Consider the following 27853-nt stretch of genomic DNA (forward strand, 5'->3'; position numbering starts at 1 on the left):
CTAGAGGAAGGCATCTCTCCTAGAGTATGGCTTAATATGCTGGATCAGTAGTCAAGGACGGGTAAGATTGGGAGCTGCGCATATCAACCTAAGACAGGGCGCAGACCTAAGCTGTCTGTTGCCTGAGGATGGGTAAGAATGCCGCAGACTCCGGACGACCTAAGACAGGCATGATCCCGACAGCCCTTTGGTTATAAAACAATAAAGGGGGAGATGTGGGGGCCCGGCCTACGGCCGAGGCTGAGCCCCACTCTAGCTGGACAATGCCCTAAAGATGGCGCCTGCTTCCTGCTCACCACCCTTTCCCCTCTTACCTGTTGGGGATTGGCCCAGCAGACTTCCGTACCCGTGCACAGCTCGTGCTGCCCGCTTAGAGTGGCGCGTGACACCTATCCGCTTAAAGGTCAAGCATGATACTGTCCTGGATTGGTTGGGTGACTGAATATAAGGGAGCCCGCCAGGAGGGAGAAGAACACCCTGACAACTGCTGTAACCACCACGAGAGATTAGACAATAAAGCCTAGAGAAGAATCAAGACCTTGGGCGTGTTGCTTCGGTCTCTGAAGGGTTGCGACAGAAAGCATTTCAAGAGCGAGCAGAGGTCATATCTGGCTTTTGCAGCCTGTAGCTCAGAAGTGAGCAAGAATAAGTCCTGAGCATCAATCCCCAACCCTGCCTGAAATTTGCTCCCCTGGGAACCTGTCCCTGGCCTCCTCCTGCCCCAGCAGCACTCACAGCTGCCACAGCCCCTGGGACTGAGCAGGGCCTTTCAGGGCTCCATACCCCAGGGTGTTGCAGGGCTGCCCTTTGAGGGAAAGCCACTTCTCTGGCCCCAGAGTGTTCCACAAAAAGTGCCAATACAGGAAGGCCCAGAACAGTGGGGGGTCCTCTTGTAATACCTTGATCCAGGTTTCTGCAAGGCAGGTGGTTTGGCCCATTGCCCTGTCAAAGGCCTAACATTGGCTGTGCAGGGCTGGTTCAACCAAGGGAACTTTGGGCACAGCCAGTCATGCACTGAGACCACATAGGTGTGCAAGACAGAGCAGGAAGCAGGCAGAATAGGCCTCAGACAGAGGCAGATGCAGCCCAACCCTGTGGGAGGCACCATGCTCTGCATTCTGCCACCCGTTGCCCCTCCCCTGCCCAGGCTTATGGGTTTCAGTCCTGGGGAAGCATATGTCCTCTGTCCACAGTCACCTCCCACCACCACAGCACGATTCAAATGCCCTCATGTCTCCCTAGGGAGATGGTAAACCACTGGTCACATTGTCCTCAGCCCAGGCCCTCCCTGCCACAACCCTATACAGAGTTGTCTCCTTGGATGCCCAGCCTGCCAGGTCACATTGTCGAGCTACCACCCACTATGCCCTAGCACCCTGGCCCCTGCCTTCCTCTGCAGGCGACCTCCCAGCTCTCCTTGCCTCAGAATCAAACTCCACCCCTGCTCTCTCAGGCCTCTGGGCCTCTGCATATGTCATGCTCCCTAACTGGAACATGCTACAAAACAGAGACTAAAGTTGCCCATCTATTTAGTTTGTGGAATTAAAAGAGAGAACCTTTGAGATGTGTGTGACACAGGAACTGGCACGTAATAAGTGCTCGATGGGTTTGTGCAGTCACTGAATATTGAATTAATAATTTTTAATCTGTTCTTTGAAAAAAGAACCAAGTAAAGAGATTTCAAGGTATTTACAAAGAGGATACTTCTTAAAATATGAGTAATGTGGAAACCACACTGGGAAAAGAGTATGGAAGCTCTGGATTGAAAGAGTCCGTATGGATTTGTCCATCTCCAATCAGTCACATCTCCAATTATTTAACATAAATCCAGAGGGAGATACAGAAGGTATCAGTATCTGGGGTATGCATTTTCATGAGAGGCAGGGTTCCTGGCAAGGCTTGCATTTCCAAAGTCAATTACCTCTGCAAGAAGTGGGTCTTCAGAAGGGAAACAGGAAAGTTAAGGATACCTCTACATCTCTGGGTAGCAGAAGAGAGAAATCAGCCAGGAGCTCTTAACTGGGGCTCATGGTTCTTGAGAAACCCAGGCAGACCTTTCTGGCTCCTGGATAATTAATTAAAGACCAATCACGTGAAGCCAGCTGAAGAACAGGGATAGGAAAACAGATTTTTATTCTTTAAGAGTTAATGCCAGCATCACCATTCCATCAGAAACTATTTTATTTAGGAAAAAACCTTGTATCAGCAGGATCAAAGGCTACCAGCCAGACCAATCTTCATGAAAAAATGAGAATTTACTTCGAAGTCAAGATCCATAGGAAGAAAGCAGAGGGAAGGCAGCAAGAGGGAAGGGGGTGGGTATGGGGTGAGGGTGAGGGTGAGGGTGAGCCAACACTGCCCAGCAGGAGGGGACTGGGAACTGCAGAGGCTGTGCAGTTACAATGCAAATGCCCCGTGCTGACCCCCACCATGTGCGACACCACCTCTGAGACGTGGATTCATTGTCCTGTTGAAACCGGGAAAGCTCTGATTTCCCTCTAGGTCGGCCCTGAGTGAGGTGGAGGTAGCTCATCAGATGCCCAATGATGTTTACTTAATTGAGTCCCTAGAAACTAGGTAAGGGCCAGGGGTAATGAAAATACAAGTTCCCAAGGGAATGTGCTCTCTTTTGCAGAGTTGTACTTCCAGGCCTCTCTGGACCTGTGCAGGCTGAGACTGGGCCCATCTCCCTCAGACTGGAAGGGAGAGGCCCCCAGCGCATGGTGACCTTCCATGTAGACAGCTGTCTGCCTCCCTGGCGCTCTGGGCACATTGCTCCATGGTATACCTGAGGGCACTCCAGCCTTGTCTTCATTATACTTCAGGGCCCAAGAAATCGATGTGCAACCACATTATCATGGTAGGAATCATACTTGAAGGCAAAGGAAGATGAATGTCAGGCCAGGGTCAGAGCCACCTGGCCCAGCTGCATCTCGACACCAGACCATTATCAACCCCACACCCAAGCAGGAAACCTGGGTAATGTTTTCATTAAGAGAGCCTGCATTTCCTTCAGGCTTCTAAAAAGCCCAGGTTTCTCTTCCCTCCATCATTAATCAAGCAAAGTGGGCTGTTCAGGGAGACTTCAAAGAGGCAAACAGCAGAAACTGACCTCTGACCAGATCCGTCAGACAAGCAGACAGCAGAGGGTCCAGCTGGGAGGACAAGCTGACACCCCAATGTCACACTTGAGAAATCCACCCCCAGGCAAGGCCTCGCTGACAAACGGCTGCCAGCCCACCTGTTTTAAGAGAGCGCATCATGGCCAGGCGAGAGGAGGAAGCAGATGGTGGCAGAGGGCAAAGGGGACGCTGCTCACCACTGAATCCAAAGGGAGGGCATGGACAGTGGGGAGGGGCCCTTGTCCATACCCAAGGCTCTCTGGGCTCCAGATGTACACGTGGCCATCTGCGGCCACAACAGTCAGCAGCTGCCCCCAAGGAGGCCACCTGTGCAGCTGTTCCTGACAAAGGCATTGAGGATCGGCACTCTGGCTGCCAAATGCTCCATCTGTGTCTTTAAGGTGACAGATACCAGTGTAAGTCACCAGAAGTCCAAGGAAGCTCTGGAGTGAGGAGGCTCAGTGTTGCTCCACCAAAAAGGATGCTACCGGCAGATTGACAAAAAACAACTTGTAGACAGGGAAGAATCCAGAAATCCCTAAAGAAATAGGGACAAGTAGGGGAGGGCGAGTTTAGAAAAGCTTTAATAGATTGAGTGGAGGAGAAGTGAGTCCGTCTATTACGACGTTCAACAATTTTAAAATGCACAGAGAAGAGAAATTCCAACCTGAGGGAGCCTTTTATAATAATACCACATTAGCCCCCACAGTTTAATTCAAGGATCAGGCTCCACAGTGACCAGACAACACAGCTTATATCATTTATCCTGTCCCCCTTTGGAAATACATTTGCATTTGAATGGGGAGGCAATGTGACAATATGTCTGTTACTTAAATTGCAGCCCTGAAGTCACCAGGCAATGCAGTTCTGAAGACCAAGAACGTTACCGAGTCTCCTCTAAGCTCGGCTGCCCGTGAATCTCAGCCAAAAGTCAGGGTTCTTAGGGACTGGTTATCACATTTATTACTGGTTGAGTCAGACAAGCCCTCAACTAAGTTGTCAAGAAAACAAGAATGAGAAACACCCAAATAAGGCAGTACTCTGTAGGGAAAAATAAACAACACAGCACTGCACACTGGCAAATGCAGTATTTCGGAGCCACTAGAAGCCACTTATTTCAGTATTGTTTCCTCCAACAGACTTTCTCAGTACTAAGTAGGAATCAAATTGATTTGCTCTAATGGTGCTAGGTTGGCTTTGGAGCACAAAAAGGCCCAACCCCAGGCCTAACAGAAAAAGATGGAGTTTCTGAGGCTGGCTCAGTGGAGAAGCCAAGAGATGGATGATCTTATAAAAATTCCCTCTTTCTGATGGTCCTCATGAAAATTTCTAACCCAGAATTATCATCCCAAGAGCAGCAGGTGGGGGGAGGAACTAAAAGATGGACTTGAGGGCTCCATTTCCAAAAGGATTTTCATTAATTTCATCAAGACAAAGTTAATAATCCATGACATAATTTTTTTTTCTTGAGTTAGTTGTTCTAAACATGTTAGAGTCTTTTCAATAAATCTCACAGCTAGAGGCTAGCAGAAATTAGTTTGCCTTCTACACTGTCATTAAGAAAGAAAGAAGTGGTAATAGCTACTGAGGAAACTTGAAGGGAATGGCTTGTAAATGAGATGAATCTACAAACTGCCCAAGTGGTTGTTGGGCAGGAGTAAATAAATCCACATTTCCCTCTCATCATACGCACACACAAGGAAGCAGACACAACAAATGGAGATTCCTTTAATAAAGTATTTTATTTATAGGTGTATAAAGAGGCTACTAGAGATAGTTTAACTCATATTAAGACCTGCATTCTTCACAGCCCCTCCTGCAGTCCTTGCTGAGCATCTCCGATGAGCAGGGTCTGCTGTCAGGAGCTAAGAGGCTCTCCAAGAAGGCCTCTCCTCTTCCACGCAGGGCAACTGACCAAGTGCCCACATGAGGGGGCAGGCAGCACACAAGGCAGAGCCCAAGGTAAGGGGCTCCACGGACGGGACGTGCTCTCCCCGCACTGTGATGCTTTTAGAGAGCACACTTGGGAACACAGGCAGACCAGATCTTACCAAAAACATAAATAAATAAATGAGGCCATGCGCACCTTTCTGCACAAACTCTGAACACACATGGCCCCTCCTCTGTAATAACACTATTAATAGAGGTCTTGTTCTAAATGCCTGCTCTGTGTTCTCTCATTTCACTTCCGTTCTGACCCTACAGGGGTGGTAATACTCCTGCTCATACTGCTCTCCTGCTGCTACTCCTGCCCCTGCTGCTACTCCTGCCCCTACTGCTGCTACTCCTTGCTGCTACTCCTGCCCCTACTGTTACTCCTGCTGCTACTCTGCCACTGCTGCTACTCCTGCTATTACTCCTGCCCCTTCTGCTACTCCTGCTGCTACTCTTGTCCCAGCTGCTACTCCTGCTCCTGCTGCTACTCCTGCTACTGCTACTCCTGCTGCTACTCTTGTCCCTGCTGTTACTCTTGCCCCTGCTGCAACTCCTACTGCTCCAGCCCCTACTGCTACTCCTGCTCCTGCTGCTCTTCTGGTGCTACTCCTGCCCCTGCTGCTACTCCTGCTCCTACTCCTGCCCCTACTGCTACTCCTGCCCCTACCGCTACTCCTGCTGCTACTCCTGCCCCTACTGTTACTCCTGCTGCTACTCAGGCCCCACTGCTACTCCTGCCCCTGCTGCTACTCTTGCCACTGCTGCTACTCCTGCTGCTACTCCAGCCCCTACTGCTACTCCTGTTCCTGCTGCTACTCCTACCCCTGCTGCTAGCCCTGCTCCTACTGCTACTCCTACCCCTACCACTACTCCTGCTGCTACTCCTGCCCCCACTGCTATTCCTGCTGCTACTCCTGCTACTCCTGCTCCCATTCCTACTGCTACTATGGCTACTGCTGCTTCTACTGCTATCTGTCCCCTGTGCTGTTGCTACTGCTACTCCTGTTACTACTACTCTTACTGGTACTACTGCTACTATTGCTACTGCTGCTACTACTATTACAGGTACCACTGCTACTGCTCCTACTACTATTGCTACTGGTATTACTACCACTACAAGATCTCTGTGATGTTGCTCTTAAATCCTGCTCCTTATGTAGGGCCTGGGTTTCAGCGGGAACAGAGAGAAGTGAGGTGGCCGGGGTTGAGGTCTGATACTGTATTTGCCACATGTGATGATGACTAGCCACACACCTCAGAGCCGTGCTTGGTTCATGCTCTTAAAGGCTACAGGTCATTTTAGTATGCGTTCCACAGGACTCCTGCGCAGGCCGCCCAGGCCCCCTGCACCTTCCACTGGACCCCTGTGCAGGCCTCTCAGAGCCCCAGGCCTTCCACTAGCCTCTCAGTCTCCCTTTCTCTCTTGGCCTCCAGAACAGATTCTTTGCATCGAATGTGTCTGATGTGCAACCAAATAGCTCACCTGCACCTCATAGTCAACAGAAAAATGAGTAGTCAGAGGCCTCAACAAGAACTGTTGTCCCTTCCCACCACCAGCCCCAACCTCCACAGCACACATTTGTGCAGTGAAAGAAGCCCCTGCTTTGCTCCTCAAGGAGGAGTGCAGTGTGACAGGCAAGAACTTGAAAAATGAGGGAAGGGGAGCTGGGGCAAGGCAGGGACAAGGCTGCTATGTGTCTGGAGAGAGACAAAGCCCTACCAGAAGAGAGAACCTGGGGAGACCTTCCCGGGAGTGAGACCCTCCCAGGATCTAAGCCCACAGAGAGATGGGAGTCCCCTCGCCCCCTGTGCCAAGTAAGGATCTGGGGATGGGTACCTGCTGCCTGAGCTGCACCATCTCATTCACGTTCACCCATGTAGCAAGTGGGGATAATAAACACAGGGACTCAGTCAGAGACCCTTCTTTGTTCCTGGCTTCTTCTTCCAAACTCCAGAAAGGAAGAAGGCAAAGCAGGCCAGCAGCATCCCAAAATCCACACTTTGCATGAAGTGCCCCCCACCTCCAGCCCATATGCCCAGGGCTCTCAAGTTCACAGGCCCTGCAAGGCCCTTGGCCCACTCTCTCAGCCAACCTTTCGCAGCCTTAGAAAGACCACAGATATTCTGAGGCTCCCTGGGGCAGTGGACATGGGGTGGTGGGAATTACTCCAGCTAAAATTAGTGTCACTCTTCACACATGCCTGAGTCTAGAAAGTATAACTAGCTTCAAATGCTGAATGGCAAGCACATTGCATGCACGAACTTCTGGGCAATTTTCATAAACTTATTTGGGAGAAATTTCCTTCTGTTATATGGTTCCTACCAAGCATTAAACTTTTCTTGTACATGATATTCTTAATAGAGCAGTGGTTTCCAAGCTCCCAGAGGACAACCTCCCTTGTACTTCATTGTTACCCCCAAACATCCACTTCACAAAACAGATACACAGCTCCACACCCTACCTCCAGGCCTCAAAAGAAGCTAACACTAGTTGCACTGATACTGAAGCAGTGGTAGACAGACTGAATGGAAATACTCTGTGCCTCTCACCTTGGAAGGAATGCAGCAGGTGGGCCTGCCATGGGCCTGCCCTCTCACCTCTTCCTGCTCAACAGGGACTTCAGCAGGGTCCTGATTTACCTAAGCCTTAGCACACAGCAGGTAAGATGGGACAGTCTCTAGTTGTTTCACAAGAGTTATCTCTCTGTGATTGACTTCCTACAGGGAAGAGCCTAAACAGGTTCAAAATGAACCTACCAGATGAACACACCCCTACAATACAGTCGTCACAGAAGCCTAAGAGACAGTAATCTCCTTACTCCCGAAGCATGTAACTTTTAAATACACAAGGCACCCAGTGAGCCAGGATGCACTGTCTGCTGACAACACACATAATTGCCTGCTAATGCTGTTCAGGGGCACTGCCCAGTCCACTGGTTTCAATTTCAGCAGATGACAGAGTCCTGGTAATTACAGGCGGTGGGCAACATTGCTCAGCTGCAGCTGAGGCATATCATTGTCTCAGCAGGCCAAGGACATGGGGGAGACTCCCTCCTGGTGGGAGCTCAGGAGGTGAGCACTGACCTGCAGCATCTGGAGGTAGCCTTCCTGGGGGTCGCAGAGCAGGGAGGAGATGCGGTGGTTGTTCCTCATGCATTTCTGGTTGTCTTTTGCAGATGGGAAGATCTGCCGGACCACGGTCATCCTGCCAAGAGCACTGTGGACCAGATCCAGGATCTCTGGGTCACTGATTTCCTGCGAATATAACCACACCCATGCTTACTATTGACTCATGAACTATGTCTACAGAAGGCTTATGAGGAGGCATGGAGACCCATAGCCTGAATATCTGATGCCAAAGGGGTGAAGGGATTGGGCCCAGGTCACACAGTTCTTTATTTACAAATAATTCTTGCTAACCCAAAAATGCAAACAAAATTAGTCAGCATCTTCCCTGAAGACCAGAAAAAGGTGTCTGCAGCTAAACCACCGATGCTTGGGCTTCCATGGGCCCAGCTCTGAAGAACTGGGACTGTCTAATGTCATGGTGGGCACTAGAAGGAAGTAAAGGCTAGATTTCCTGTTTGGAGTCATCTACCTGATTTAGAGAAGAAAAACCAGTTTTCTCTGACATATTTGACCAAAGTGCAGTGAGTTTCCCTTGCTTCTTTAATAATTAGATTTGTCTTTTTAAAAAAAGATTTGCATACAAATTTTGAAAATACATCCATTCATTTATCCATTCATTCATTGCACAAAATCTACCCAACATCTCCTTTGTGGTTTGTTCTGTATTAAGTACTGGGGAGATAGCCATGAAAGAATCAGGCCTAATCCCATCAAGTGAAGCTCAAGGTCATCATAGGATAAAATATATTGAGTGAGGTAATAAGGAAACCTAGGGGCGAAGTAATAAGGAAACCTATTGTGCTTCCATGCATGCTAAGCTCTTTAGACACATTATCTCAACAACCCTAGGAATTCTGAGGTAGATCTTGTTATTACCCCATTTCAATGAGCATGCTCAAGCACAGAAAGAGTAAAGGGAACAGGCCACAGGGAGCTCTCTCCAGGATGAGGCTGGTGAACTTAACTAGTTAGGCAAAGTGCTTGTATGGGATGGGGGGAGGCAATGCAGAGTGGACTCGGTGGTAGTGCTGTTGAAGACAGAGGCAGCGTGTGACAGCTTCTGGCTCCTTGTTCCAGGTACAGGTCCCAGGGAGTGAAAAACATGCCACAGGCTTCCCAGCCTGGACCTGGAGGGGCAGGTGGTCAAATGCAGCCCTGGAGCTCCATTCAGGGCCAGATGTAGGAGCTGGGTGGTGTGCTCAGCAATCCCTGCTAACGGCAAAGAGGAGTCTTGAGGGCTCTAAGGCACCAAGTAGGCGCAATCAGATTTACATTTTAAAAACCTGTGGCTGCCATAGGGATGGCGGATTAGAGACTAACACGGCTTTCAGTGCTGGGAGCAACACAGGAACTACAAAACATAGAAACCAGCATAAACCTAGGGTTTTATTGGTGGGAGAGGCAGTATAAGAAAAGCTCTGGTCCATTGACTGTCTTTAAAAAGTGATGAAATTGGTGGTTGGTTGCAAATCAAGATTTTAACTGTTTTAAAATAGGTCTTACATCGCCCTTCTTACAGAGGACACGGTCTAAATTTGAGACAATGAAATAATAAAATTGGAGCTATTGGGGTTAGAAATAAATGAGCAGGGGGTTTTAAAATCAAACAACATGATACATTAAGGGATAACTGGTAAATAATATATTTCAGGAGCTATCTTAAGAACCAGATGGGAGCACGGAGACTGGTCAGCTGAAATGACATGCTAGATCAGGGAGAAAGAAGAAATTAAGAGTTGCACCCTTTTAGAACCATCAGTAGTTCCCAAGTATTCTGAATTGTAATAATCTCAAAAGGATCAAAGCACTACTATGCAGTGACTCTAGGTTTAAACCACTAAACTTTGTGTTTCAGACTGTTGAAGGCTATTCCAGCTGTTTAAGATAGTTTCAGGGAAAATGGTCTGGTTGGATTGGGAGTAAAGGACAATCAGAGGTAGAGAAATTGATGGAAGTGTTCATATTCTAGGACTGTAGGTGACCTGAACCCAGTGGGGCTTCAGGAGATGGAGCAGAGCCTATGTGGAGGCTGGACATTTAAGCTCAGCTCTGCTCTTAGCTGCCCTGCTAACAGAGGCCCTCCCCGCAAGCATAGGCTAGTGGGATGAGAGAAACTGCATTCTGATTTAACAGTAAGTAGGACAGTAAAATAGAGCAGTGATAGACTAGTTAGCTCTACCTGGAGAAGGAATAGAGGATTTGGGGAGGAAATTATTTTTATCTAGAAAAAACATAAGGTCATGAAGAATGTAAGTTGAACTATGCATAAAGGGGTTAACCAGACAGTGTGCTGCAGAGAGGAAATGGTTGTGTTACATACCTTTTGCTTTTCTAACTTACTCTAGATGGCAGAGCTCCTGTAGAGGCTCTTTTATGGAACCCCTCCTGCACCCTCAACTTGCCAGAGGGTCAGTGGCACTAAGCACTGCCCACTGCACTTCAAGCAAGGCCCTGGACATCTGTAGGGAGCCTGACTTACAGTGGCTCAGTATCCTGCTGATAAGTGTGACCATCACCTTCCCTGACAACCTGAGGTAGGACCTGGGGTGAGTGGCTTAGTGAGCCATGGGCAGTGACAACACAAACAAGGGGCCTTGGTCCTGACCCTCAGCTGCCCCAGCTGCCCCAGCTGCCCCAATCCCCAGACTCTTCCTTTGATTCTGGCTGCCCAGAATTTCTTAAGCAATTGGCTCGGCTCTTCCTAGTGCATTAGCTGCCCCATGCCTTCTTCATAGTGAGAACGCAATGGATCTCTGCACACCTTCCCATCTCCCACAGCCCAATTTCCATGCACTTTGTCTGGGTCAAAGCACATGCACGGTCTGCCCATGCACTCACACCCATCTGCACTTCTGGGCCTGTCCTTACCATCAAGTACAGGGATAGCTGCAGTCAGAATCTAAGAACCCATGGAAACGACCCCCCCAGATCCCTTGTGGGCAATGAAAAGGGTCACCTCTTCTCCCAGGGCTATGGCCTTTCCCTTGAGAATTCTGAGCCTGCCTCATCAGTCAGTTCCAGCAGCACCATACCATACTCTCTCCTGTCCTGTTGGTGCTGCTGGGTCCCTTCAGTACCACAGGGGTGCACACAGGGATGCACGCACTCCCTGCTTGCTGCCGTCAGGCACTGCCTCTGGACTGCCATGAGAGGTCTAACCTCTGCACCTTCCTAAGCATGCAGAGGGCAATCCAAGCAGCCAACTTACACAATCCACTTTGAACTGTCCCTTTGTTCCAGTTGGACAATCCTTTTAGATAGTGCTCCTGATGAGCAGAAACAGCAGGACAATGCGTATATACTGTGTGACCTCCCCTGACCTCACTGAAGTCAGCAAGTCAGCAGCAGAATCAGTACACATCATACCCATTTGCTCACTGGAGTACACAGCCTCAAAATAAATCTTGCTGATTTTCTTGCCTTTTACACTGAACCTGTGAAATAGACCTTATGCACAAACATTACATACATTAAGAAAGAGTAATAAAATGATTTCAGTGCACCTTGTGTCAAGCGAAGAAATAAAATATACTCTGCATTTGGGGCAGATGCCTGCTCCCCAAATGCATACCCCTTCCTCTTCACAGGCAGCTGCCTTCATAATGCTACAACTCCTGTATGAAACCCAAAGAATGTATCACTTGGCTTGTATGATTTGTTTAGCTTTGTGTAAATGAACGTCTTCACGTCACCTACTGTTTTAACAGAGTGGTTCTCAAATTTGGTCATGTTGCTGAATCACCTGGGGAACTTGACAAAATGGCAGAGGTCCAACCCTGTCCCACTTCAACAAGCAAGGCCTCTGTTCTCTATTAGCTCCCCAAATAACTGCAATACTCATCATTTAAAACCCACTGGTCTAACATCAAGTTTTGTGATCTATTCATAGGGTGCAATTCTAGCTTATTCATTTTCACAGCTGTACACCATTGTATTGGATGACTATGCCACCATTTATCACCCTATTGTTGATTATCATTTGAATGTTTTTGTTTGCTATTACAAACAAAGCCGCTACACGTGTTTTTCATGTGTATGTGTCTTGAGGTACTTATATTGGAATTTCATTAGGATATATATACCTGGAATTGGAATTCCTCCATAGGAGAATATGCATATGTTCAAATTTGCCAAATTTACAAAGTGATCATACCAGTTTATAACCATGTGTGTTGTTTTACATCCTTGCCTACATCTAATATTGTTTTATCTGGTGAGTATGAATTGGTACATCATTGGATTTTAATTTCTACTTCCTTAATTTTTAATAGGGCTTAATATCTTTCATACCTTTATGAATCATTTGTGTTTCCTTTCTTGTGTTTGTGCTTTCACCCAGTTTCCGTTAGGGTGGGTCTCTTCCATGTTGACTTGTGGAATTTTTTTGTTTTAATTCTGGGTCCTAAGTCTTTGTCACATATGACAAATATCTTCTCCAGTTTCTGGAATAGTTAGTAGAACTAGCCTATAACCCCATTTAACCTGTTGTTTTCTTTGGAGAAAGATTTTTATTAGTAATTAAATTCCCTTATTTTTGAATAAGGATTTTTGCTCATTTTCCTTCTCTACCCTAAGGCATTTTTTTTCCCTAAAATTTCAGCCATGTTGTCCAAACTTTCCAACTGATTGGCAAAAGCTGTTCACAATGTCTCTCTACTTCTCCTCTCCATGTGAGTCTCTGTGTGAAGTTACAGGCTTTCATTCACTTCTAGAAATACTTGTGCCCTTTCTCTTTGATGCAAAAGTTTGCCTATTTGATAAATCCTCTTTATAAAAAAGTAAGTTTCAGCTTAATTGATACTCTTTTACATGTTGGCTTCCTAGTTCATTAATTTCTATTTCTATCTTTATTATTTTTATTTTCCTATGTTCTTTGGATTTATTCAGTGGTTACAATTTCCACTTTTTAGGCATGAAGCTTAACTGATGCATCTAACACTCTGTATCTTTTCCAATGAAGTATTTAAGACAAATCTACACCCAAACATTACTTTAGCTGTGTCCCACAAGTTATCATATATATTAATACTGTATCATTCTTCTTAAAATTCCACTTTGATCTAGTTTTGACCCATGAGGAATTTACTGGGGAAATTTTCAAAAATTTCCAAACATGAGGGTATTTTCTTTCAGTCATCTTCCTATCTCTTTCTAAGTTAAATGCATCATGACCTGAGAATGCTAGTAGTTTAAAATTTATTGGCCCTGCTTTGTGATCCATCATGTGGCCGCTGTTTCACATGCATTCCCTGTCCAGTTCTTGGTCTAGATGGTCTATTTTTAGGTCTGTTGATCAGGAAGGTGTCTGTTTCTCTGTATTTTCAAAAACTCAACTTGAGTATTTTATGAGTCACACACAAGTTTCAAATGATAACTCCTTGCTGAATTTAATCTTTCATCATTTTTCTCTACCTTCTTTATTTCTATTAACCCATCTTGCTTTATAGTCTAATATGTCTGATATGAATACAATTACACCAGTTTGATTTTGGTTAGTAGCTCTAAATTTTTCCATCTCTTTGCTGTCTATCTTTCTGTGTCTCACAGTTTAGTTGGACTTTTATAAACAAAACATACCAGATTTTTTTACAACTGTCTTTGACTTTTCAGTAGAAATTTCAGTCCATTTATACTGGACTATGATTAGCTACATATTTGGATCAGCTTCTATTATTTATATTACATATTTTACTGTTTCCCTTTTCTTTTTAGCCTCCCCTTTAAATGATTATTTTCCTATTTTATTATATCTCCCTCTTTTGGAACTTTTATTCTGTTTTATTCTTTTACTTATCTGAGATATATTAATATGCATCCTGAACCAAGTGTGAAGTTTATTAGTATTTTTTACTCTCTCTTTCAGTATTTATCTCCAATTACCATCATTCCAACTAATGTGATAACAATGCCCAGTATTTCAATTCTTTCTTTCTTAAGGCTCTCCTATTACACATCACTTACACTGCTTTCTACAGTTAATATTTGCCTATTTAACCAGTATTTATCAATACATTAGTTAGATGTTCTTTTCAGGACCTCAAATCTCATACCCAGGGTCATTTTCCTTCTCCTGAAGTACATCATTTAGTATTTCCTTTAATATGGGTTTGTCCGTGATAAACTTAGTTTTGTTTGCTGGAAAATGCCTTTATTTTGATCTTAGTCTTGAAAGAGGAAATTGTAAGCTGACAACTAGCTTCTCTTACTTAGCACATTGAATATAATATGGCACTGCCTTCGGACTTCCATTTTTCTCCAGTGTATTAGCTTCCTATGGCTGAAACAACAAATTACCACAGACTCAGTGGCTTAGAACAACAGGATTTATTCTGTCATGGTCCTGGAGGCCAGAAGACCCACATAAGTCTCCCTGGACTGAAATTAAAAGTTGGCAGGGGAGCAGCCTTCTGGAGATTCTGGGGGAACTTTGCTCCTGGCCCCCACAGCTTCTGGTGGGTGGGTGGCTGCCAGCCTTTCTCGGTTTGTAGCCACATGACTCCCATTTCTTCCTCTGTGACCACAGTGCCTTCTTTTTTTCTCTCTACTTAAATCCCCTTAGCCTCCCTTTTACAAGGACACATGGGATTACATTTAGGGCCCACCCAGATAATCCAAGATAATTTCCTCATGTCAAAATCATTCACCTAATCTGGGAACACTCACAGTTTTCAGGGATTAGTCCCTGGCTATCTTTAGGGCCATCATTCAGCCCTCTACCTCCAGATATTAGGGATCAGCTGAGCTGCCACTCCTTTGAAAATGACCTATGTTTTCTGTCTGGATGCTCTTTAGATTTTCTTTGTCTTTGGTGTTCTGCAGTGTCAGACTGTGAGATGTCCAGGTGTGTATTTTTTTTTAAATTTTTTATTAAGGTATGATTGATAAACACTCTTATGAACGTTTTACATGAAAAAACAATGTGGTTACTACATTTACCCATATTATCAAGTCCCCACCCAGACCCCAATGCAGTCACTGTCCACCAGTGCAGCAAGTTGCCAGAGAACCTCTATGTCCCTTCTCTGTGATACACTGTTCTCCCCGTGATACCCCACACCATGTGTACTAAACATAATACCCCTCAGTCCCCTTCTCCCTCCCTCCCCACCAGCCCTCCCACACCCCTTCCATTTAGTAACCACTAGTTCCTTCTTGGAGTCTCTGAGTCTGCTGCCATTCTGTTCCTTCAGTTTTGCTTCATTGTTATACTCCACAAATGAGAGAAATCATTTGGCATTTGTCTTTCTCCACCTGGCTTATTTCACTGAGCATAACATCCTCCAGCTCCATCCATGTCGTTGCAAATGGTAGGATTTGTTTCTTTCTTATGGCCAAATAGTATTCCACTGTATATATGTACCACATCTTCTTTATCCATTCATCTACAGATGGACACTTAGGTTGCTTCCATATCTTGGCTATTGTAAAAAGTGCTGTGATGAACATAGGGGTACATATGTCTTTTTGAATCTGAGAAGTTGTATTCTTTGGGCATATTCCAAGAAGTGGGATTCCGGGGTCAAATGGAATTTCTATTTTTAGTTTTTTGAGGAACCTCCATATTGCTTTTCACAAAGGTTGAACTAGGTTACATTCCCACCAGCAGTGTAGGAGAGTTCCCCTTTCTCTGCGTCCTTGCCAACGTTTGTTGTTCTTAGTCTTTTTGATGCTGGCCATCCTTACTGGTGTGAGGTGATATCTCATTGTGGTTTTAATTTGCATTTCCCTGATGATTAGTGATGTGGAGCATCTTTTCATGTCTGTTGGCCAACTGAATTGCTTCTTTGGAGAACCGTCTCTTCATATCCTCTGCCCATTTGTTAATTGGGTTATTTGCTTTTTGGGTGTTGAGGTGTATAAGTTCTTTATATATTTTGGATGTTAACCCATTGTCAGATATGTCATTTACAAATATATTCTCCCATACTATAGGATGTCTTTTTGTTTTGTTGATGATGTCCTTTGCTGTACAAAAACTTCTTAGTTTGATGTAGTCCCATGAGTTCATTTTTGCTTTTGTTTCCCTTTCTCGAGGAGATGGGTTCAGGAAGAAGTTGCTCATACTTACATGCAGGAGTTGTTTGCCTATGTTGTCTTCTAAGAGTTTTATGGTTTCATGGCTTACATTCAAGTCTTTAATCCATTTGGAGTTTACTTTTGTGTATAGGGTTAAACAATAATCCAGTTTCATTCTCTTGCATGTAGCTGTCCACTTTTACCAACACCAGCTGTAGAAGAGGCTGTCATTTCCCCACTGTAGGTCTATGGCTCCTTTATCATATATTAATTGACCATATATGGTTGGGTTTATATCAGGGCTCTCTAGTCTGTTCCATTGGTATATGGGTCTGTTCTTTTGCCAGTACCAAATTGTCTTGATTACTGTGGCTTTGTAGTAGAGCTTGAAGTTGGGGAGCATAATGCCCCCTGCTTTATTCTTCCTTCTCAGGATTGCTTTGGCTATTCAAGGTCTTTTGTGGTTCCATATGAATTTTAGGATGATTTTCTCTAGTTCGTTGAAGAATGCTGTTGGTATTTTGATAGGAATTGCATTGAATCTATAGATTGCTTTAGGCAGGATGGCCATTTTGACAATATTAATTCTTTCTATCCATGAGCATGGGATGTGTTTCCATTTATTGGTATCTTCTTTAATTTCTCTCATAAGTGTCTTGTAGTTTTCAGAGTATAGGTCTTTCACTTCCTTGGTTAGGTTTATTCCTAGGTATTTTATTCTTTTTGTTGCAATTGTGAATGGAATTGTTTTTCTGATTTCTCTCTCTGCTAGTTCATCATTAGTGCAACAGATTTCTGTGTATTAATTTTGTATCCTGCAACTTTACTGAATTCAGATATTACATCTAGTAGTTTTGTAGTGGATTCTTTAGGGTTTTTATGTACAATATCGTGTCATCTGCAAACAGGAACAGTTTAACTCTTCCTTGCCAATCTGGATGCCTTTTATTTCTTTGTGTTGTCTGATTGCCATGGCTAGGACCTCCAGTACTATGTTGAATAGAAGTGGGGAGAGTGGGCATCTTTGTCTTGTTCCTGATCTTAAAGGAAAAGCTTTCAGCTTCTCATTGTTAAGTATAATGTTGGCTGTGGGTTTATCATATGTGGCCTTTATTATGTTGAGGTACTTACCCTCTACAACCATTTTGTTGAGAGTTTTTATCATGAATGAATGTTGAATTTTGTCAAATGCTTTTTCAGCATTTATGGAAATGATTATGTGGTTTTTGTCCTTCTTTTTTTTGATGTGGTGGATGATGTTGATGGATTTTCGAATGTTGTACCATCCTGGTATCCCTGGCATAAATCCAACTTGATCATGATGGATGATCTTTTTAACTTATTTTTGAATTCGGTTTGCTAATATTTTGTTGAGTATTTTTGCATCTATGTTCATCAGGGATATTGGTCTGTAATTTTCTTTTTTTGTGGTGTCTTTGCCTGGTTTTGGTATTAGAGTGATGCTGGCCTCATAAAATGAGTTTGGAAATATTCCCTCCTCTTCTATTTTTTGGAAAACTTTAAGGAGAATAGGTATTAGGTCTTCACTAAATGTTTGATAAAATTCAGTGATGAAGCCATCTGGTCCAGGAGTTTTGTTCTCAGGTAGGTTTTTGATTACCAGTTCAATTTTATTGCTAGTAATTGGTCTGTTCAGATTTTCTGTTTCTTCCTTGGTCAGCCTTGGAAGGTTGTAGTTTTCTAGAAAGTTGCCCATTTCTTCTCGGTTATCCAGTTTGTTAGCATATAATTTTTTGTGTATATTTTGTTTTTATTGTGCTCCTGATCCTTGGGCTTCCTAGATCTGAGGTGTTGATTTATTTCAGTAATTCTAGAGAATTCCTAACCATAAACTCCCCCATTGTTCTTTCTTTCCCATTATCTCCTATTTTCCTCTTTAAATCCTCTGTCTTCATTCTACCTTCCCCATGTCCTTCCTTCTTAACGGCCCTTTTATATTTTCCATCTCTTTGTTTCTCTGGGCTGTTTGAAATAATTTCTTCATACTTTCCAGTTCATTAATTCTCTATTTGTGTGTACTTTGATATTTCACTTATCCTTTAAAATATTCAACTTTAATTATTAGGTTTTTCATTTCCCAAAGCTCTGTTTATTTCTCAATTCTGCTTCACTTTAAATGCCGTTTAGTTCTTGTTCATCTTTTCCAGCATCTTTGTTTTTTGAAACATATTTAAGCATGCTTAATAGTCTATGTCACATAATTCTCCTATCTAAAGTCATTTCAGATTTGATTAAACTGCCCTTTTCTTTTTCCTGGCTCTCGTTCATGGTAATTTGTCCTCCCCTCCTTCCTTCCTTCCTTCTTTTCCTGTAGGCAAGTTTATTATCCTTTAAGCATTATGAATTCCTTGAAGTCTGACTGGAATCTTCATACTTCAGCGAGTATTTATGCTTCTTCTACCATCTGCCTAGGACACTATCAATTGATAACCACAGAATTCAATATTAATCTTCCCTTTGAGCTATGTTAGGCACTGCAGATGATATGATTTGATTCAAGAACCCGCACAAGGCTTGTCAATTCTCAAGAAAAATTTTCCTCTCCAGGTAATTCCAAGTCAAGATGGGAAACTTTCCTTGCTATCCCACTCTGCACAGTGAGTTCATGTCTAGTCACCTCCTACGCCGAGGATCTAAGTTTCCAGCTTTATGGGGAAATATCTTATTAGGCCCTGCATCTGATTGGTTCTCATTCTCATATTTCTATGCCCAACACAGCCAGAAGAATAAAAGCTCTAGGTCTCCACAGTTTGGCCAATAGATTCAAGGCAAAAACTAAATTTGAAGCTCATGTATTTCCTATAGTTCCCATTTTCACTTTATATTTGGCCTCTGTGGACATTACTCTTGACTTCCCAGTAATCTATTTTAAAATATATTTTTTAATGTATCCAGGGCTTTTTTTTCATTCTTTTCCTTTGGGGAGTATCGTTAAGGCTAGTTATTCTTCCATAAAGACATATTAGTAAACCTTTATATAGAATTTTTATTCGTTAGCATATGAACTAGCCCTTTTTGGTGACACACACCCATCTCCCAAACTCCTCCTATGTCTTGGCTGTGTGACTGACTAAACCTGTTATTATACTGCAATTTATAGTTGCTTCATTTGATTGCCTTTGCCCAAGGTCCTTGTCATTAATAATAGAAGGAGAACTATTTCTGTGGTCCAAGAAAAGCATGTGAAACCCTCCCGCTTGGTCAAATTCCAAGTGTATTCTTAAATAATCTCCCTATTGTGGGTTCAAGAAAGTAAGTATTTTGTAGGTTCTACTTATTTCATTTGTTGCTCCAGAAATATCCTCCCTGAATTTCTCAGTTACCTTCCCCTCCTACAATCTATTAGGTTCCACCCATAAATCGTCTCCCATCCATAATGTTAATGTCAGAGGTTCTCTCTATGAGTGACTATGGTGACTATAGGAAGGTTGCAAATGGATCATCTTTAGAGATAGTTAAAATGTAGAATGTAGAGCATATATTAATTAATGGAATTGGAATAGAGTGATGGCAAAATACTGCTGGGTCTAACTCCTTTTTCAACAGAAGAAGTATTTGTAGTTTTATAACAAAAATACTACAACAACTAAACCAAGGAGAGAAGAAAACTAGGATGGAGCTCCAAATTAGCATCACATCCTTCTGGCTAGTCATGGGGGAATAAGGTGCTCTGTGTCTTGTAGCATATGTAAAGAAAGATTTCTATGAATACAATGCAATGTGAGACTTGCTTCATGCACTGAATAATAAAAATACATGCTGCTTCTAATTTTGTACTGAAAATGCATTCTGAGGCTTAGATCATCTTCATTTTCAGTCAAATATATTATTAGGAAACTTCTATAAATCTCCACTTACAAAGAGTTAAGACTAAAGAAAAGATAGATGAATTCTAAAGAAAAGCCAATCCTCACATCCCCTAGAAGGCACAATTTTAATTTACTGATTGAAAGCAAAATTTTCCTTAGCACAATAAGGAATAGAATGAGATCTGATTTCCTCCATTCAGAGGCAACAAGAGTCCTCAGCCACAGTCTCTGGCTGGCTTCAGGGGGACTTCCGATTTCACAAAAATTTAAGTACACTCATATGTGTGCATTTTCTTGTGGAGAAAGCCCAGAAGCTGTGCTAGGTTTTCAGTGACACTTTTTGATCCAAAAATGTTGATGAACAACTGATACTGGAGCTAGTGATGGTTTCTAAGGTGCTCCTTGTTGCTAACTAGGAGAATAAAAATGATGATGAAAACATCCACAGGGATACTGGGGACACCAGAGTTTCAGTATCTGTCTCTTAGACACAGCTCCTTCTTCCTCCCTTCCATTCAAGACTCCGGTGTAATAGCAACAAAAAAATAGAATCAAAGAAGCCATGGCATTTATGTGATGACTACTATGCAACTATAAAAATGACTAAATAAATCTACAGCACTGCATTATCTCCTGTATACATGTAGGTAATAAAGTTGGGGAAAAATAGAAAAGAAAGAAAGAAAAGGAAGAGGAAGTTACAGAATGATGTATCAAATAAGGTACATTTATGGTAGAGTTATATGTAATGCAAATAAAAACAGATCTGAAGGGCACACACTGACTTCAGGAGAGTAGTTGCTGTGGGAGAAATGGAAAAGGTAACAAACAGATTCACTGCCTATCTAACAACCTTGCCCCTCTTTTTCTACGCTGGCATAATGAAAGATACCTATCCCTCCACCAAAGGATTGAAGTCTGGGAGTTTTTGGTTTCATGGCTTACATTCAAGTCTTTAATCCATTTGGAGTTTACTTTTGTGTATAGGGTTAAACAATAATCCAGTTTCATTCCCTTGCATGTAGCTGTCCACTTTTACCAACACCAGCTGTAGAAGAGGCTGTCATTTCCCCACTGTGCCCAAAACCACAGGTACATCCTGCTTGGTCTGAGCCAGCCTGGGTGGTCCTCCTACTTGAGGCAGATTTAGGGGAGGAACATGTCTTCATTTCTGGTTATTAAGAGGGTTCTCCTTGGAGACTCAAAGAAGTTTCCTCAATCCTAAGACCAAGAAGAAACAGCACCTTTCTGCCTCTGAGGCTTGAATAGGGGACATTCCACTTGACAGCAGGCCCAGCACACTGAGGATGACAGAACAGGGGTCCTGGGGATACTAGTTAGCCTCTGAGTCACTCCACCCTATAACCTCATGACCTACCTTTGAGCCTTCTCTAGGTGAGATAATAGAGCCTCAGACCATTTAGGGAAACAGGATTCAGGTTTTTCTGAAAAAACGATCTGACTGACATACAGTTTAATGGGACTGGTATGTGGGTACAGAGCAGACTTCATTTATATTTGAAATGATAGATTTCTTAAAAGTTGAGATATCTCAAATATAGCCAAATTTGAATGGTAGACATGTAGGTGTTGGTTATGTCATGCTCCGTGTCTTTGAAGCTTCTTAGAAATTTTTATGTAACACAGAAAGAGTCATTGCAGAAGTCTCACTCCAAATCTGAGTAACAAAGAGGATACATTTTTATAATTAGGAAAAATCTTCAAGACAGCAATTGAAATGGTAAGGATCTCCTTTTTCTAAATATACATTTTGGCCAACCCGATGTAAAACTCATGCACAAATAAGTTGTTGTCTAATCTTTAAGACTTTGGTAAAATTTCTGAACCTTCTGATATCAGGGGAAAATATTATTAAACATGTATGTAGAGCTCTAAACTTACATAGGTCTGTGTAATCACATTGTTAGTCTTTTCTTCTTATTCCTCAAAAAAGACCTAGATCTATCAAACATCTGTGTGGTGCCAGCATTATTCTATCTCTGGAGAATTAATAGAGTTTATTTCCTTCCTAAAATCTATGGCATCAGTAATCTAAAGTTGATGATAGTAAAGAAACTTCAGAGTCAAGCCTGGTTTCACAGAAGTTGAGAAAATAGGAGGATTCAATAAAGTCATAGTGAAAAAATTACTCCCACCGAAGTCAACAGGCCTTTTAGATCCCTATGGAGGATTCCAGTCCCTATGGAGTTTGAGGCAAGGCAAGCTAGGGCTCCAGGGGGGCACAGGCATCCTAGTCAGGAAGAGAGCATGGGAGGGAGCCGCAAAGCTGGCGCTGGCTACATGCCCAGGACAGAGGACAGTGCAAGGACAGCACCTTCTGAACAGTTTTTCTGACCAAGCACATGACTTGTCTCATGAGTCATCCCCTAAAAACTCACGGGGTATGTGTGAGTCTCCCTATTTTACATGGGACAGAGAAAGCTGCCATAGAAGATTCCTTTGTTCCCCCAAGTGCGGTCCATGGACCAACAGCATCCGGATCATCTGTGAGCTTGGAAGAAACACAAACTCTCAGGCCGCACCTGCACCTATCTAATCAGAACCTGCATATTGACAAGGTCCCCTGGTGATTTACAGGCAAGTTAAAATTTAAGAAGTATACTACACAGTGAAGGGAAGAGAGTACAGAATCGGGAATCAATGGGCTCGGGTTCCAATCCCGGCTTCTCCTCTTCCTGGCTATGTAACTTGGACAAGGCACTTCATTTCTCTGAGTGTCATCTGTAGATGGGTAACAGTACTTCCTGGGCTTTTTTACTTAATTCAGTGACTTTAATTCAGTGGGATCCAATGTGCCTAGCACAGAGCATGCAGAGGCTACTCCTTATTTTTCTAATGCAAAAACTAAAGCTCTTTCTACAACTTTTGAAAGCCCACAAAAGACCTGTATCAGCCTGGCCTCCAGGCAAGCCAGAGCAGCCTTTTTTCTGCCTCCCTCCTTTTGCCCCATTGCCCTACAGCCCCGTCCACCCCTGTAAGGAAGCCCATGGCAGACCACCCCAATTTGCATGTACCTCTTTCCTGCTCCTCCACTCTAAGGGACACCAGGGTACAACATGACTCCCTGCCAAGACATCAAATCAAGACTCAACCATCCTATCATTAAATGAAATGGCCCATTGGATGAAAATTTGTACAGCTCCTTTTATTTTTATAAATGACACAGATTATTTCTGACAGCATTCTGCCTGCCCCTTTTACCCCCAGCTGCCCAGGGGACAGGCAGCAGGGCTCTCCCCACTCCCGCCTCCTCCATCGCAGCACACTCCCATGAGTGGGCCAGGGCAGACCAGCCAGAATAAGCAGCTCACCTTGTTCCCTAAAGACCTGCACCTGGCTATGGCCACAGGGTGGGACTGACATCCCCTCAGGCTTTCTCTGCAATTCTGGGAAACCTTCCCCAGGCCTGTCAGCTCAACAGGAGAATCAGCTATCTTGCCCAGAGCAGCCCAAAGTAGCCCCCTGGGACTTTGCATTTTAGTGGCTCTTTTATTCTATTTCATTTAATTGAGTTTTTATTTCATCACACTTTATTCTATTTTATTCTATTATATTTGACCATGAGCACAAGGGGGACATCTGCCCTCCAATGAACCAAGGGACTTACACATCTCCCCAGCATTTACCACAGACAGTCCCAAGCTCTTCTGGCTGGCTGGTTATTTTTGGCTGGTGGACAAACTGCTGAGGGCTGGCTCAGATTTACCCACCCATTCTCTCCTCTTCCTTCTTTCCTGGCTGATATTCTAACTTTTTCCTTTCTGATTTCCACTAGCTCCTTTGTCTCTCCCTCTCCCTCCCTCTCTCTTTTTCCTTCATTCTCTTCTACCTTCATGCTTCCACCAACCTTACAAGTTCTGAAGTCACAACCCCATGTCCCGCACCTCCCCTCACGCAGTATCCCTTAATTCCAACAGACTCAGAACATCTAAGACAGGTCAAAACAATTCCCAGAACTGGTTCAGCGAATGCTCAACTTACCCTCACTCTTTCAGATGTGATATGCTCTAAGGTGGCCTGAAAGATACTTGTGCATGTCTGGCCCTGGGTAGTAAAAGCACTAAAATAGGTGTAGGGACAAGTTAAAAATAGCTTTGTCTGCCATTTGGAGGGCAGGGCAAATCTAGAGTTTGCTCAGTTCAATAACTCAGGGCAGAAGCTGAGTAAGCGTTCTCCAGTAACAGGCCTCTGCTGTCACAGGCAGAGAAGTAGTCTGTCATGACATCCTGCAGAGCACAACAGAATTCCCCTAAAAAGGGATCTCAAGAGCTGCATAAGAAAAGTCCATTTACTCAGATCTTACATCTATAAGGGTCCTCTGGCACTTGATTGTACACCTACAACTCTGGTTCAGATCTGGGGTCACTGTGAACTCTGTGTTCCCTGAACAGAACCAGAAGGTAACTTCCAAGTGCGAATTCATCACTCCATCTACTCTGGACTTGGAGCCAGAATCAGCTCCTCAAGGGCAGGGCGTGTGTCTTCCACATTCTGCTGCCTTCCTAGTACTGAGCACCAGGCCTGGTAAATACTTATGAAGGAAAGGAGGAGAGATGAAAGAGGAAGAAAGAGAAGGAGGGAGTGAGAGGGGGAGAGACAGATAAATGGAGGAAAGGAGAGTTCTTCAGTATTCCTCATACAAGGAAGGGGAACCTCAAAAACATTAACATTTAAAACTCTGACCTAAGTAACTCTCTCTATAATACAAAGCAAATGTTTTTCATTCTGCTGTTAAATTTTTAAAAGCTGGTTGGAGTTTCAATGTGCAGCTTACTCCCCAAGCAGATATTCAAACAGAAAAATAAATATAGTAGTGGCTGATCCTTCGTGGCACTCATTTGCTTGCTTGCTACAAACCACTTTAATTATTTTGTTTGCCCTGCCTATTTGTTCGTCTCGGGAGAATATTTAAATCTGCTTTTATTTGTGCACAACTATCCCTACCACTAGGAAAATGAGACCTTATGTTTCACATTAACACCTCATGGCTTTTTTATCCCTATGGAGCCAGCAGAAAATTATAATTTTTAATTGCATTTGTAATTTAAAATCCTGAAATACAGCCAAAAAAAAATTCCAAAGATGATTTGAAAATAAAATTGCATGGCCCAGAGCCCTGAAGTAGCTGTTTCTGAACTTTTTAACCCTGTGTTCAACATATCAAGGCCATTGCATCTGAGTTGGATCCAACTGTGTAGACCCAAGTGTAAAGATCTGAAAATATAAAGTCAGAATAATAGAGGATACATAGCATGGTAATTAAGGGTATATATGCTGACCGTGATGAACTTAACTCTCACCTTAAATAACTAAAAACCAAACAAAGTGCATGAAACAACACTTTTCAGACACTGGACAACTGGCATAACTGAACAGTGATACCCAGGAGAAAATAAACAAATTAGATGAGCCTGAACTTACTGCTTAGAGAGATTCTCTAGGTTGCAGCAGAGGAAGGGGAAAACAAGGCTGAGATTAATGGTTTCCATGAGTTGAATACAGAGTTTGGGTTTTGAGAAGGCCAGCGCAATTGGAATTTATAAGGCAGAATTCCAGAGAAAAGAAAGCTACACAGAAACTGCCCTCCAGAAATTCTGGAGAAAGTTCCCTTTGAGTCTTCAGCTGAATATTGATTAGTACGTGTGTGTGTGAGGTAACTACCTGAGTCCAGGGAAAGGACAACCTGAAAGGATCAGTGTGGGTAAAAGTGTAACATTTCCAGAGTATCTCGCCTGGCTTTGGTACATTTGCATATCCTCAGGGGTGGAGAGAAGTTCATCTCCATGTCAATGGGTAATTACCTAGGCAACTGAGGGTGTGTCTAACCCTGAGAGGGTAAAGGGAGGGGCCTGCTTGCTTGCTTTTTCCAGAGCAGGGAGAAAGACAGTGCTGGACTGCAGTTTGTAAGCAATAAACAGGTTTTAAACTTTATTTCTCTCTTTGACTGATTTCTATTTTTAGAGGTATTTTGCCTTGGGATTTCCTCTCCCCAGACTTACAGTCAGACTTAACAGTTTTCTATCATTGGTCACATTAGCAACAGACTGTTTAAGACTGAGACTGGTTTTGACCTGCCTAACAAAGCTTCAAAGCATGTCTTGAAAAATCTAAATGCTCCAAAGTAATTTAACTGTGTTTGCAGTAGGGTTGGGGGACATTTAAAGGGAAAAAAGGAATCAACCAACCAACCATGTAAAATTCACAATGTCAGGCATCTAATCAAAAATTATCAAGCATGCAAAGAAATAGGAAAATATGACCCATAATGAGAAGAAAAATCGATCATTGGAAACAGGTCCAGAACTAAATCATGTTAGGATTAGTAGAATAGGACATTAAAATAGATATTATGTTATCAACACACACCATATGGTCAAGAAGGTGGAGGAAAGTATGTACATGCTAGAGAGAGAAATAAAAGATACACACTGAATTTCTGCAAATGAAAGATGAACTGTCTGAGATGAAAAATGCTCTAAATGAAAGTAATAGCAGATAAAACACTGTAGGAGAAAAATAAATGAACTGGTAAGTGTCCAAACAAGAAATCTCCAAGATGAATTATAGAGAGAACAGTGAGTGGGAAAAAAATCAAACATTTTTTTAAATTTGTGGAAATCCACACCTAGACACATAATCAGAGAGAAAAAGAAAAATCTTAAAAGCAGCCGAAGGAAAAAGATCCAATATGCAGCAAGAAATAAAGGTAAGAATGCAAACTGACCTCTCATTTAGAAACAAGGCAAACCATAGTCAGTGAAATGGCACGTTTAAAGAATAAAAAACAGAAGGTGGAGAAATTATCACAAACAGACCAGAACTACAAAGAACTTAAATGAAATGGACAACTTTCTTGAAAAGCACAAACTATCAAACCTCACTCAGAAAAAAAAAAAGATAACCTAAATATCCTTATATCTACTAAAAAAAAATGTATTTACTGTCAAGAATCTTTCTATGGCAGAGGGGTGAAAAAGAGAGCTTTCAGGTTTAGCTATTTTCACTGATGAATTCTAGATACAATTAAGGAAAATATAACATCAATTCTACACAAATTCTTTCAGAAAATGAAACAGAAGGAAATATATCACAGCTCATTCCAGGAGGCCAGTACTACCCTGATACTAAAATCAGACAAAAGGATTTATAAGATAAGAAAACTATAAACTAACATTCCTCAAGAACACAGATATAAAATTTCTTTAAAATATTTTAGCTAACTGAAAAAGAAAAGAGACATCATGATCAAGTATGGTTTATACCAGAACTGTGAGGTTGGTTTCACATTTGAAAATGAGTCAGTTTATTTCTCAGTATCAACATAACAAGGGAAAAAAGAAAAACCATGTCATCATCTCAATAGATGGATAAAGTACATTTGACAAAATCTAACTTCCAATCATGCTAAAAATCCCTCAGTGGACTAGGAATAAAACAAAACTTCTTTAACCATTTTAACAGTATCTATAATCAGCCTATACCTAACATCATAATGAATGGTAGAAAACTGAGTATCTTCCCATAAGAACAGGAAAAAGGCAAAGATGTGTACTTTTATTATTTCTATTCAACACTATACTGGATGTTCTAGCCAATGCAATAGGCAGAAAAAGAAAGAAAAGAGATCCAGATTGGAAAGGAAGAAGTATAACTGTCTTTATTCACAGATAACATGATTGTCTCTATAGAAATTCTGAGGAAATCTACAAGAGAAAGTCACTACAACTAATAAGTGAATTTAGCAAAGTTGTCTGTCAGATATAAGCTCAATATTCAGAAATCAACCGTATATTCTACATG

At 42.8% G+C, this 27853-nt stretch overlaps 1 protein-coding gene across 6 annotated transcripts in view; it reads right to left on the reverse strand.

Annotated features, from left to right (window-relative positions):
- The window catches only part of GRID1 (glutamate ionotropic receptor delta type subunit 1), a 699381-nt gene that overhangs the window by 209912 nt on the left and 461616 nt on the right, over positions 1–27853 (reverse strand). For all 6 annotated transcript variants that reach the window (XM_073241118.1, XM_037003097.2, XM_037003096.2 and 3 more), the window contains one exon: positions 8142–8312. In XM_073241118.1, the coding sequence (XP_073097219.1) occupies positions 8142–8312 (171 nt within the window). The remainder of the gene's footprint in view (positions 1–8141; positions 8313–27853) is intronic.

This window comes from Manis javanica, chromosome 7, assembly GCF_040802235.1.
Source record: "Manis javanica isolate MJ-LG chromosome 7, MJ_LKY, whole genome shotgun sequence".
NCBI lineage: Eukaryota > Metazoa > Chordata > Mammalia > Pholidota > Manidae > Manis > Manis javanica.